The 14,190-nt window shown below is 39.7% G+C and overlaps 1 protein-coding gene across 12 annotated transcripts in view; it reads left to right on the forward strand.

The window, feature by feature from the left end:
• LOC136440057 (MLX-interacting protein-like) overlaps positions 1-14,190 on the forward strand; it is a 46,753-nt gene that overhangs the window by 6,438 nt on the left and 26,125 nt on the right. For 6 of the 12 annotated variants that reach the window (XM_066435836.1, XM_066435877.1, XM_066435905.1 and 3 more), the window contains exons 3-11: positions 3,473-3,579; positions 4,083-4,159; positions 5,694-5,783; positions 7,512-7,622; positions 8,807-8,875; positions 9,646-9,829; positions 10,998-11,090; positions 11,435-11,494; positions 12,917-13,050. In XM_066435836.1, the coding sequence (XP_066291933.1) occupies positions 3,473-3,579; positions 4,083-4,159; positions 5,694-5,783; positions 7,512-7,622; positions 8,807-8,875; positions 9,646-9,829; positions 10,998-11,090; positions 11,435-11,494; positions 12,917-13,050 (925 nt within the window). Of the gene's footprint in view, positions 1-3,472; positions 3,580-4,082; positions 4,160-4,238; positions 4,316-5,693; positions 5,784-7,511; positions 7,623-8,806; positions 8,876-9,645; positions 9,830-10,997; positions 11,091-11,434; positions 11,495-12,916; positions 13,051-14,190 lie in introns of all 12 variants that reach the window. The other 6 variants (XM_066435852.1, XM_066435844.1, XM_066435860.1 and 3 more) reach the window with 6 other exon arrangements.

Genomic DNA, 14,190 nt, shown 5'->3' on the forward strand with positions numbered 1-14,190 from the left:
GAATGTTTTCAGTTTATAACTTTTGATTTTTTTGTATGAAAAGTGGATTGGCTGGTTCTTTAACTACTGTTGCAAGTTAGATACATTGATTTATCATTGATTATAATTACACAATATTATTTGTAAGAATTTCATAGTACAGAATCTGAATGTTCTAAAAGTTTTACAGAAGATGCCACGTCCAGAATTTTTTTTTTTTACAATTGGCCTAAATTCCACTACTGCATAATCGCATGTAGTATAAATGATTTAGTTGTTAACTAACTGAACATTAACCATACACTAAAGATGTGATTATGTTTCATATGATATTTATGATATGTCCAGCAGCTGATTATTGTTTGAGTGATGATCAGTGAAACGAACACAACAGATCAAGTGACGCATTGTTATTTTCTACAGATACCAGGACAAAGGTAACAGATCACATGATGGGTATAAACAACTGGGGATGGCAACCCATAACCTAGTTTTCTTTTTAGCTGAAGGACTGGCGAAAAATAGAATCTGTAAGAATTGTACAGGCAGCCTTTCCAGGGCTCGAAATTATTTTTTTTGGAATACATGTAGGTGCACTGGTGCACCTATACCAAATATTTAGGTGCACAGAAAAAATTTGGGTGCACAACATAAAATAAAGTAGGATGTCAGGCTAAACCTAATTACAAAGCTTAAGCTTACTGCCTCTTTTTGGAGCTTGAATCTGAAATTGTACAGCTACCTAATTTTGATACAAGGTTTTATGATTCTTCCTGGCACTTGGATATCAAGTATGTGCTATTCCTTTATAGACATACATGTATAGCACTATACAAATATCTAGGTGCACTAGTGCTCCCACGGTCGAAAATTAGGTGCACATTTCCAATTCTGGGTGTACAGAAGTGAACATGCACCCAGCATTTCAAGCCCTGCTTTCCATGTGATGACATAAAGTCCATGACAAAATGCTTGTTCCATAATAATGTTACCGGTGTGTTAGTACTATAGATCTTGACAAGTTTGTGATGGTTTTATTTTCTCAGGGACTTCTTTACTGCAAATTCAGCACACTCTGAAAATGCTTTTTCGAGATATTTCTACTGTACTACAGAATTGTTTCAACCGTAAACATGAAACAACACGAAAACTGCCTTTCCCCTTCTACCACGAAACAAAGTCCCTGTGAAAATTAGGATACTTTAGATACATTTGAATACCACTCTATGTTATCTGCCCTAAAAATGTCTCCAAGTCCAACTTACACTAGTTATAGTGTTCTGGATTATCAAGACAAAATTATGATATATCAGTGTATGAATTGATATAATCTTAAGTATGGGTGTTGATAATTAATGAGTAGGCAATGTTTTCAAGTGAATAAGTACATCCTTAGCCACTCGAGTATGGCCCAGTTAGGATTTGCATGGTGTCCTGTTCAGCTGGTATGACCATGTTTAGGATGCCTCCTCATGTGACTGACATACTTAAAACAGTGTTGGCTTTCTTATGCTCATCAATTACCCTGCAGGCTATGGCTGTTTTAGTGTTTACAGGAATTATGACACAAACAATCTAACGCACAAGCTAAAACGTTTATTAAGCTACAGCTGAAACATCGTTTGGTTTGAGTTTGGTATTTTTATTTAGCCTATAGGAAAGCTAAATGTTGGTACGTATATAGGAAACAAGGAATCAACATTATAAAGCACAGAGGTGGTGGAATGTGGTTATCTGCTGGCATAGCTTAGCCTCTACCAGGCTCCATGGGTCGCTGAAAAAATCATAGAAATTGGCGAAATAGACGGATAACATGCCAGAAAAGTTAGTCCGCTATAGAAGTTACTGTTTGTGACCTCTAGATATTGGACCCTCTCTCCGTAGCCGACTCCCGTAGCGTACTATTCACTCTATTTGGCCAATTTCTACTATTTTTCCAGCTATCGGCGGGGCCTGGTAGAGGCTAGACATAGCCGGCTATATTTAATTGTGAAGGATCATCGCCTAGCTATGATAACATTGCTGAAAGGTCCATGGGAGGGGGATTTACGACTATGCTGCACCATAACCTTTATTTGATTGATTTAAGTGAGCTTCAATTAGGACAATATCTATTTTTTATAATGCCCCGATTCTTTGACAGTTTCAGTAAAATTCTCATGGTTAAAGTTAAACAGGTCACGACATACTGGATACATTTCTTCCAAAATTAGATCTGTGCATCTTATCTTTGATTGTGTGCACAGGTGCACCTTGATATTTGTGTACTATTGTACACTAGTATAAAGCATATTCTTGACATTAAACTAAGTTAGAAAGAAGTAACAAGTTTTGTTAAACCATATGCCTTTTTTGAAATTGTATGTACTATTTGTAGCTGTAGAATTTTAGATTGAAGCTCTGGAGTGAGGCAGTAAGGTTTGTGATTAGGTCTTATTGACATTCCACTTTATTCTACGGTGTGCACCAAATTGTTTTCCTATACACCTAAATTTCTAGGTAATTGCACTAGTGCTCTTATTCCGGAAAACTTAATTTCACGCTTTGTTGACTGAAAAAGGTTATCCGATCCCATAGTAGTGGCCTTTGTCCTTTGATAGGTAGGTTTACTTGAATGCTCACGGTTACAAGCCTGGTGTATTGTCAACCTGCTTAAGGTCACAAAAATGTAAAGGCATTGTTATAGAGATACATGTATATCCCGGTGTTGGTGGTTCAAAACCTACAGTCCTATGACCGCACATGGGTTCGCCCTTAGTAATAGCCTCCGGCTAGTTGGGCAACCCTGGCATGTACATGTACATGCTGAACCAATAAATGAATAAATGAATATATCATATAGGTGGGTGTTTGATGATATACATTATAAGTGAACAAATCCAGTGATTAGTAAGTGTAATTGCAAATATTGTACAGCTCCCTCCCCTATTTGTTTCCTTCTACATACAAATGTAATGTCTACTAAGTTCTTAGAGACAGTCCTATAGAAGAAGTTCTTAGGCCTGAAATGTTACCTCAGGCAACCCTGAACATCTGTCAGATAACCAAATATGGTATCTCAGCTATCTGCTTGGGGTCCCGTAGTATTGGACAAAGGCACAGACATACTTGTTATCTATAACCTATGGTTATTATAGTATCTTGGACAAAGCTCTAAATTTGGATGTAGAAACAGCTTAGTCTACCATAAATCTTGAAATGTTTGTGGTAGATTTAGTTTTCATGGTACATGTATGAGTTGAAATCACAACACCAATGAATATGCATTTTCAATGTATTACTACTGTACTACAGAATAGTTTTAATCCTGAACTGATAATCCTGAACTGATAATCCTGAACTGATAACCCTGCAAAACCTTCTACCGCTGAATTAAGTTCCCACTGAAATAGATGAATGTACAGTATTACAGAATTTCTCTGTATTAATTTACTTTCCACCATGTATTAGGACTGTTTTGAATTGAATCAATAATTGTTACATCTATTTCCAGTGGCAAGTTGGTGTCCCCGAAATGGAAAACTTTCAAGGGATTGAAGCTGTTGTGGAAGGACAAGATCCGCCTGAACAATGCCATCTGGAGGGCATGGCACATCCAATGTAAGTGGAACAGGGCACAGAATTTCCTCCCCTATTTATCCGTGGAATAGTCCTCAGAACTTCCCCCATTCCCATGTCCTTAACCATTGTTCCGTTTTTGCTTGCCTTTGCCATAACCTCCCCCTCTGAGCTGTTGCAAGGCTTGAATCTAAAAGTTCCAGTGCACTGCACCTGTCTTTCTGCTAAGATGTTGGCTATCATGTTTCGAATGCAATCTTGTCTTGTTAGTAGGATCTTCTTGGTGCTGGATTTAGGCCACAGCTAGTAAATTCTATGGATGACAAATTTCTTGCTTTGCTTTTTTGAAATCAGGCGAAAATCAATGTGTGCATAGATGTCGTCCATAAGATTTACTTGCTGTGGACTGAGGTTAAATGTAAGAAATTTGATTGCATTTGTTGGAGACACTTAATTAGCTTTGCTTGGTAGGAAGTGTGCATGTCATTATATTTGTAGTATAGAGCTGCTGCAGCTAAACCCACACCTTTGCCGTTCTTGCACAGATATCAACAAGAAGTCGCCCTTGGTCTGCCAGTTTGTTGCAAATCCGCTTGCGGACGACGCTCATTCCCTCCCACAGGTCAGTATTGTACGGTAAACGGTTAAACGGTTTTGTGTTTTCTTTCTCTCTCTACTGTGTCTCTTGTTTCTGGATCTAGATGTGAATCAGAGGAGACCGTTGGTGTGTCAGTTTGTGTCCAATCCCATGGCTGATGACACCTACAGTATCCCCCAGGTTAGTGAAAGTGATCTCGAACCAGTTTAGCTCGCTTGGAGAGCTACTCTTCCACTGGTTGCGGCAGAAAAGACAGGACAAGTACAATAAACAATTGACAACGACTTTACTTCCCTTCCAAAGGACTGCAACCCTTTCCAGTAGTATGCATCTTAGGCAAGCGACGACAGCCGGGTTTCAAACTCCCAACCTCTTGTATAAGGAGAAATTCAAACTCTACAACTGGATAAAAATTCGGAGATTTATTAACGAAATAAATCTCCGAATTTTTATCCAGTTGTAGAGTTTGAATTTCTCCTTATATATTGTTTACCTGGATGTCTAACCTTCACAAACTTATCCCAACCTCTTGGTCCTGAGGCGGGGTCGCTAGCCACTGGACTACGCACACTACCCGTTGATACATTGTTGGAGGAAGGATCCTCTTAAGTAGCCAGTGGTATCCATCCTACACAATGTAGTCTAGCCCCGGTTCACTCCTTTGATCGCATCCTCACAGAATAGTCACCTGTGAATAGAGAAACCATTGGTATTTTGATATTCGCTTGGTGTATAGGTAAGAGTTCTAATTGTCTCGGAGTCACACCGTCCTTGTTATGGGGTTCGAACAGCCATTTCGGAAGTTCGACCCTGTGACAATGATTCTGAGTAATATTCAATTCCCGAAATAATACAGGGTGTTATGTTTCAGTGGGAATGATGTCCAATCTATTCTGCTTGGAAGTAGTTGTTGGAGCGAACCCCAGCTAGAGAGTAGGATAGATTCTAGAGGACCACAAAAGTCTTTGACACGAACAAAGTACACTTGCTGTGAAATGGAGTATAGACCTTTCTCACGCGGCGGCCATGATAGAATGAAAACGAGGCCCTTGTGGCAAACATTAGACCGATCCTAACTGTCAATCACAATTACCAGTTTAGCCAATGATTACCTGATAATTAGAGAATCGACCAATGAGGAAGTGGCTGCATGACCGTCAAATACTTGCATTTCTATGTTTTTATTTTGCATTTCTACGCTCTGACAGAGCAGGGCGGAGACTATGGGATCGGTCAACGAAGCTCTAAATTGCTGCATCTTTTTTGTACATTGCATTAGTTGTAATATTGATACTTGGATATCATATTTTAAAACTTAATGTGATTTAGGAGGAAAACTAAATCTGTACATTATTTTTGCTTCTTTGCCTCATTGGCCTCATCTTCATTCTATCATGTCCGCCGCGTGAGAAAGGTGTATTGGAAAGCTATTTTATTCTTGCCAACATTGTGGTTTAATTATTAGCTTCATCGAGCCCCTGTCACACATAGGCGAACGTGGCTTCAGTGTGCTAAAGGTTAAGTTGTTGGAGCTGCATACATGTGTTTGTTTCTTCAGGCAGTTGTGCTGGAAGGGAAATACTGGAAGAGACGCATGGAAACAGTTGTCAAGGAATACATGAAATGGAGGGTGTACTACAAGAAGAAGGTAATGCTCTCTCCAAAGAACAGTGATGACATTTCTTACAAGATGTTTTTCAAGGCTTAATACATTGTACTATTGTAGCAATCTGTAGTTTACGTAAGATCTGCTACAGGTCATTGTTATGTTTATATACTACATGTCATAGAACTTGAAGATGCATGTTTGTACGTTCAATGTACATTATTAATTTACATGTAACAGCTTACATGTGGAAGCACTTTATTTAACCCGAATCTATATTTCTAACCTAACAAAAACACCTTAAAGGAATCTGTTATGTCTTTTAAACACACTCAAGTCTTGCACTCAAGTCATGTATGAATGATAACAAACTTAGTGTTTGTACAAAATGAATATCATTATAGAGTGAAACAATTGAGAACAATTCATGCTAAAACTGCTAGGTGTCATTAGTGCACCTGTTCCTAGTTTATTGACATGTAGTTCTTATGGTGATGACTGTGGTAGTAGTAGCAGCTGCTACAATATGTAGTTAAATGCATGTCTGTACAATATGTATGTTGTGAAATGTTTTTAGTTGTTGTTTGTAAGAGTTTCAGTGTAGAACTTTGTTGTTGAACCCCCGTCCTTCCGTAATCACACGCATTGCTGTAAAAGGCATGCTCGTCTTGTGCTGTGGCGTTTTGTTTCATTTTCTCTGCATGCTCACAAAGGCGGTGATCCTTTATTCTGCACTCTAACTAAAGTACATTTTTACCTCAAGCTAAAGGGGACTACGGAAAATGAATTTGACTGTTGGCTGATGGCATGTCGATGATCAACTCTCATATTGGAACAGTTGACTCCCTTGTAACATTTATAAGTGTAGCATTACAGTTACTGGCAGACCAGATGTGACGTTTCGTAAATAAACAGTTTACCAGTACTTCATGAAATAGTAGAAAAAAATCTCCGAAATCTTTTAGCACCATCCTACATGTAGTATCACAGACTTTGTGACAAGCTGATATCAAATTCAAAGTCAGCTACATGTATATGTTCCAAGTGTAGGTTGCGGAAACATGCATTATTAAGACAAAATATATGGCATTTCCTTCCAATGCTGGTGCCAGATTTTGATATGCTGACATCCCCCGAGGCTTCCTCTCACTTTGAATTCACACATACTCTATGCACTGGCTTACGTACATTGTACTTCCTTTGTTAAAACCTTGTTTGAGGGTCTGCATCCTTATTTCTGCGAGGCGTAGAGAGTTATTTTAACTCACTTTTAATTGTAGCCGGACCCGCACTCTAATTCAACGTTAAGCATTGTCAGTAGATTGTAGGTAAACTGACCACTTTGGTTCTACGTAGCACGTTATTTGTTTTCCTAAATTCCTTGTTAAGCATTATTGACAAGTTATTCCTGTTGCAAAGTTGAATGCTGGATTGCCCAAAAGTCACAACGGAACAGTTGGTTGTGTTAGTGTTCGCAGACTAGTTTTGTCTGACACTCAATGAATATATACAGATAGAAAAATCCAACAAACTTGTTCCCAAGACCTTTTCGTAGTGACAAGTGTATTTACCATTAAGCATTGCTGATCCTCCTGAATTTATCGTTAAGCGATGCAGGCTCTGCTAATCCCCCCATGCAGACCCTCTTGTTTTACCTTGTTTCTCCACAGCTGAATAACCCACATGTTGCTTATGCTTGCTTCTCACCGCCTTTTTTATGTTTTTTTGGCTAACCTCCCCCACTTGTTTGGGCATGTCTTCATTGCAAAGACTGCCTTTTTTCAGCGCATGAACTGTCCAACAGACGAGGATCTTCTGAAGCTGGATGCTCTGGACATGCCACTGAACATGCCCCCATCCCACTACATGGGATGGACTCTGGTATGTTGCTTTGTTTCTATCCAATATGTATATTATGCAAGCCGGTTCACTGTTCAAACTGTGCTTGTGAAGCAACATGCATTGTGGCAAAGTTGAAGGGCCCTAACTTCAATTTTTGTCTAGATCATGCTTGATATCATGTCCATACGTGTTGGTTAGTGTCTCAGGGGCCTTCAACTTTGACATATTTCCCACAATGCATTGCGCTGCACATTTGCAGTTTAAACCGTGAACCACCTTATTACGACCTTTGCTGACAGCTTTGAATTTGTTTGTTAACGTGAGCTACAACTAGGTTTATTTCAGTTGATCAAGGATATTGCAGGAAGGATCGTGGGGATGGGACTGTCCATCTCAGTTTGTGTACGCATGTGTAAATGTCTGTTTTTTCCTGTTATCTACATGTATGTTTGTTAATTAGCTTTTTGGTCAAGATTCTTTTCTGGAACCTTCCAGTGTATTTTTTTCCCATTTTCTTACAACCTTCGATACGATTCTTAATTGTATGTTACCTGATTATCAGTACTGTACATTGTATTACCATAGCTGAAACTTGTGACATTCATTCATATCTCAAACAACTGGCTAGATCTCCAAATGGCTGTTGTAGCATGCTGCTATCCTACATAGGGGTATTCATATGAATTTAACAAAATTCATCCGAGTTTTACAGAGTACAAATGAATTTTGCCGAATTCATATGATCCAGTACTAAGAAACATCCTGATTTTATGGAATTAGTACGAGTCTTACGTAAATACAACTCGAAATAAAACTATAAATTTCATAGAATTTGTTTGTTTCTTAGTAGTGGATTGTATGAATTTTGATTGTATGTTTCTTAAAGGTGGATCTTACAAATTCCCTGAAATTTTTATGTTTCTCAATGAATTCCGTAAAATATGTTCCTTAGTAGTGGATCGTATGAATTCCGTAAAGTACGTTTCTTAGTACAATGTAGTAAATCGTATGAATTCCGTGAAATTTGTCTCTGTTTCTTAGTAGTGGATCGTTGGAATTCTGTAAAATTTGTTGTTTGGAAGAGTTTCAGTGTAGAACTTTGTTGTTGAACCCCTGTCCTTCCGTAATCACATGCATTGCTGTAAAAGACATGCTCGTCTTGTGCAGTGTATTTGTATGTATTCTGTTGGTTGGTTCGAAGGAAATGTTTTCAATCCCTGCAGGACGACTTCTACTATCTGCGCGAGCGGCAGGAACCGTGTCCCTGGTGGGATGCCACGGGGGCTGGGAGGGTGAATACAGACCACTTTTGTTCATTTCAAAACCCCCACAAACGGCCCGCCAATCAAAGTGACATTTGTTCAATTTAAAATTCTGCATCACAGAGACTCGAAATGAAATGAAAACGTTTCAGAACGATAAAAAATGATTAGGAGAGAACACCAAGGGAGCATTGTTTCTTTTGCAAGATTTGTACCCTTTATAGCCTTGAAAAAAAGCTGCTAGGACTTGGCTGTGGATAAAAGTAGCTCAAATTTGCTGTCAAATGCTGGCAAAGTCAAACTGAAAGCTAATATAGGTAAGGTATGCTTTCATTGAATGTTCAGTCTCTGTGAATGTAATTTTAAATTTGTGCTTATTGATCACCAAAAGGCAAGAATTCAGCGTTATTCCAATCTGTAGCAATGTTTCTTTTTCTTTCGCAAAATAATCTGGTAGGGGTGCATTTCAGGTGGCTGTTTGTGTTTTACTCACATCCTAGCTTGTTTCTGTTCCATAGCACAGTAAAGATGGCTGATTGTTTATTGATTGCTCAATTGTAGACATTTTGTCACTCTCTCTTTAAGATAAAACTAGCTGCATTAGCATGTAAAGGTCGGTGTTGGGCCTTCATAAGACTAAAACTAATCACTACGATGAAAACGTATGAAAGTAGTCGAGAAACAAAGCGGGTTACACACATCAAAAAAACAGAAGTGGCCTGTCACACTACACAAGTTGACATGGAAGAGCAGCAACGCTATTGTTGTCATTAGGTTCACTCAGTGTGTCTGTCTCTTAGGATGACTACACGCTCCTTCGAGAGAGACAGGAGCGCCAGAAGTCCCCGCAGAAGAAGGAAACGCCGCTGCCGTCCCCCTTCGTCCCCACCTTCTCGGAAGAGGATGCTTGGATGATGGACTTCACAGATACGCTGTTCTCCAGTCTGGCTCAGCCGTTTGCCTTCCCCAACCCCAAGGAAATCGGTAAGTTCTCACAAACATGACTTTATGCTTGACGTCTGTAAACAAAAGAAGGACTGTATGGGTGCAGTGGGGTTGTGTATGTGGCGCAACGGCAGCATGTTTGGCCCTTGGGAAAGGAACTTAACATGACTTTCCCAACAAACCAGAATGGTTGTCATCAAAACCGTGGGCATTAAAGGCAAGAAAATAAAGAAAGTATGTGCTCCTCTACAAATATAGGCAACACACACGAGACAATAAGCTAATTGATGGTTTGGACTGTGAGGTAAATGCCCGATATTTCAAACAGTTGTTGTCTAGACCATGCGTGGGATGTGAAGAAGGATTTGTTTGTTTTTGCTCCTTTGTTTTACATAACCGATAAACCACCTTTAGGCGTAGCACAGCAGTTTTGTACAGTAAATATAATCTATGTAAGACTCCACGGTAAGGTTTGATCCACTTACACAAAGATGGAACCCTACTTTTATTGGTAAGTGTGGTGGGTTCATTAACATGCTCGGGTGTGACTCCCCTCAAACATAGGACCTTTGTCTTTATGTCCCATCCAGCTATACGTTCCCTAATCAAAGCTAGGTGCTAGTTTTCACATGAGGGATTAGGTGTAAAGCAATTTTCCCAAAAGCACAACTTTTGGGTCATTGACTTGAACCCAGATCCTTCAGATTCTGAGTTGCCAACCCTATACCACATGACCACCTTTCCACCTCGGTCCATCAGTGTAACTGATACAAGGTGTCGTGTGGCGTAATGGATAGAACATTCGACTGTCAATCAAGGGGACCCGAGTTCGAACCCGGGCTGCCCCCAGACATGTCTGGACATGCGCCCCGACGTTATGCCCTTGGGAAAGGCACTTACCACAACTTTCCTCACCTCACTCAGGTGTAAATGAGTACCTAGCTCATCTAGGGTCAGGGACGTCCCTCGGTTAGGACGTTAAATGGAGGTCCCGTGTTTGGGGAGAGCCACACCCCGCGCACGTAAAAGAAACCCCCACACGAAAAAGAGTAGGGGCATTCCCCGGTGTGCGATGGTCCACAACCTACAGTCCTATGACCGCACATGGGTTCGCCCTTAGTAATAGCCTCCGGCTAGTTGGGCAACCCTGGCATGTACATGCTGAACCAATAAATAAATAAACAAGGTGTTGTTTATCTGTTTTCAGCTCATCTGGGCAATGCGGACATGATTCAGCCAGGCTTGATCCAGCTACAGCCCAACCTGGAGGACTTCATGGACACCTTTGAACCTCTGCAAGGTAAAAAAACTACTGCCAACCCTGAGGTTTCATGTTAGTGGTTTTATGATCGCGTAGGCTTGGACAAGTTAGCAAGCTTTATTTGTGTCTGACAAGCTTCTAGGGCAGTCGGGTGAGCCACTTGTAAGTTTTGTTTTCTCAACTTTCTTTCTTTTTTCGTTCTTGTTTTTGGTTAATATTACGTTTTGTTTCTGCTCATTTACTTAATGTTCTTGTTTTTTTTCTCTCCTTCTGTGTTGTTGTTCCTTTCTCTTTTTCTTCTGTGACATTCACCACACGCACCCTGTGGCGGTTGTGTTTCTGTACGTTTTACGCACCCCCTACCTCTACCATGGGAATGAAAGACCATGGGCTGGAAGGTAATGAATGTGGGTGCGGCCTTTGTGAGAAAGATATTAATCAAGGTAAGGGATGGATCTGAGAAAGGACCGTAAAGGGGTTGTGTGAAAATCAAGAAAATCTTGAAAATGAAAAGATGCAGGTGGTTATGGTTAGTTTTCTAAAAACATTTTGAATGAGACTCTGATATCAAAATGGGAAGCTATGCTGCAGTACCTTAGAAAGGCCCAGAATTTAGTCGTTTCGGGGTCTCATCAAGACCTACACTGTATATTGTACCCACATACCAAATATGAATACAATCCATCCAGGCCTTCTCGAGTTACAACATACATACATACACATGCATATGCAGGCACGCAAAGTCGCACACACAAAATTAATGCTACCAAAAACATAACCTTCTTGCCAAAGGTAATGATACAGTCTAACAAGAAAATGCAGTACAAAGTGAACAGATGTATGTGAATGGTGAGTGAAAAAAAGAAATCATACATTTTCCAAGTAGCCTGACTAAATCATGCTCCTAGCTGCCGGCCCGACCAGGGGAGAGGGTCATTAACCTCCGCCAGCGAGAGCTTGTGTAAACACAGGCTAATTTTCCAAGCAAGAGGTTCCCAACATTTTCACACACCCACAGTCCTTTCTTATCCGTCCCTAGTAGGACTAATGAGTAGGTTTGCTTTTTTTTGCCTTACAAAAATAACAAAGTATTAAAAACTATTCACATTGTGTGCAAGGTAAGATCATTACAGTAGGACTTGTAGGCATGTTATGCTTCCTTTACCATTAGTTGCAAATATACAGTGACGTTTGTATTTTTGTTCACAATCATAATGGCATGATGCTATTTTGGTCTGGTTGAAGAAAAAGAAGAAAGCATGACATTCTTTGAATGCAGACCTAAATTTCAATTTCCCAAAGTCTACTCCTTTTCTTTGCTTTCTGAGTGTTCTGCTTCTTTTGTTAATGTCGTACTGAACTTAAACAAATGTCCTACTTTTACAGTTAACAACAGAATCGTTCATACCCCTCAGTTTGATTGATTTTGTAATGTGTAAAGTGGTTTTCTTCTTGTTTAAACTACTGGCCGTATGTTAGAAACATTTGTAGATATAATTACACAATTCCCACATAATATTTGGGTAATTTCATGGTTCAGAGATACTTTATTTAGGCTTTTACAAAAGATGCCATGTCCAGAATTATCTATTCATACCCTTTCTTGACCAAGTTTACAGTCTTAGTTTTGCAAATGAGATCATCAAACCCCAAAATTTGCTCTTGAATTACATGTAACCACTAAATGAATTTTGAAAAATGGTTCAAATTCCACTGCACTATATTTCATTTCTTGAGAAAAACAAAATTTACAAGGGGTGTGGATACGTTTTGGGTTTGTTGTTAATGGTATGAATAGTTTTGTTGTTAACTGTATGCACACTGAGTACGGTACAGTATTTTCTTGGTGCTGTATGGTATCACAGATATTGTGCGGAATGCTGGGCTGGAGTTTGGAGGCAGCAGTCATATGAATCTAGGCAGCGGACTTGAACTGGGACAGCGCAGTTCACAAGGACAGCATCAGCAACAAGAGCAGCAGCCCAACATATCTATACAGGTAAGGTCCACCACTTTACATGGTGCATTGGGTTTCCATCAACCATTTAGCTAGGCAGGCGTCTAGGTGTCTTTGGGATGCCTTACACTAAACAAACCAAAAAATTAGACGTTAGACTTAAACATTGGATCTACATTGCAGGTTGGTACATTGTGTGTTTGTGTTGAGTTTACAATGAGTTTTTGTTCAATGTGCACTCTTGGTTGACCAAATAGACTTAGTATTTGTACCTGTATGAAGGTTCATCTGTAATGGTAATCAATATATTGATAGAGTTACATGCTATTTCCGCACACAATGTAAAGTGCTTACCAACAAGCTTTCGACTTAGATTAGATGATATCAAAGCGCTTGACTTTGTGTACGAAAATAGTGTGTAAATCTATTAATATGTGCATTTGTATTTGTCCTGTGTATGTAGATGTTATACTACAAACTATACTACAAAATTAATGAGCAAGCTTAAATTTACAATCCTTTGGTCTGGATGAGCCTACTTGTAAATGCAATTCCATACCTCCAAATTGCATCGGTTCCCAGCAATTAAAATGTATACTGTATGAGCATCGTAAAAACATGACCAACAAGACCTGACTTAGTTGCTCTAATAGACAGAATGCCCACCAGCACCAGCAACTTTAAGACTTTATTTCTGCTTCTTAAAACTTCAACTTGCCCTATTTGATTTATCTTGAGTTTGTTAGCCTGGTATCCATTTTATTCTGATCGCTTCAACGCAGAATAGTCTGTTGCCCGTTAATAGAAAAATGATCGGTACTGGCATATTTGTTTAGAATATAGGCAAACTATCTATTGGCTCCAAGTCACACTGCCAAGTAACTGGTGTGACGTCTCAGTGGCAGGGTGTTTGGCCCAGAATCCAGGCCAGAGGTCCTGGGTTCGAATCCAGCTAGCTGCAGTGTCCCCTGATTTGTCCCGTTGATGTTGTGCCCTTGGAAAAGGCACTTAACTCGACTTTCCTCAATTCACTCAGGCGAAAATGAGTACCTAGCTTTGGTTAGGGACGTCCCTCAGATAGGACGTAAAATGGAGGTCCTGTGTTTGAGGAGAGCCACACCTCAAGCACGTAAAAGAACCCACCACACCTATCGAAAAGAGTAGGGGGCCAAAGATTTCAAT

Source organism: Branchiostoma lanceolatum, chromosome 1 (assembly GCF_035083965.1).
Source record: "Branchiostoma lanceolatum isolate klBraLanc5 chromosome 1, klBraLanc5.hap2, whole genome shotgun sequence".
In the NCBI taxonomy this organism is placed as follows: Eukaryota; Metazoa; Chordata; class Leptocardii; order Amphioxiformes; family Branchiostomatidae; genus Branchiostoma; species Branchiostoma lanceolatum.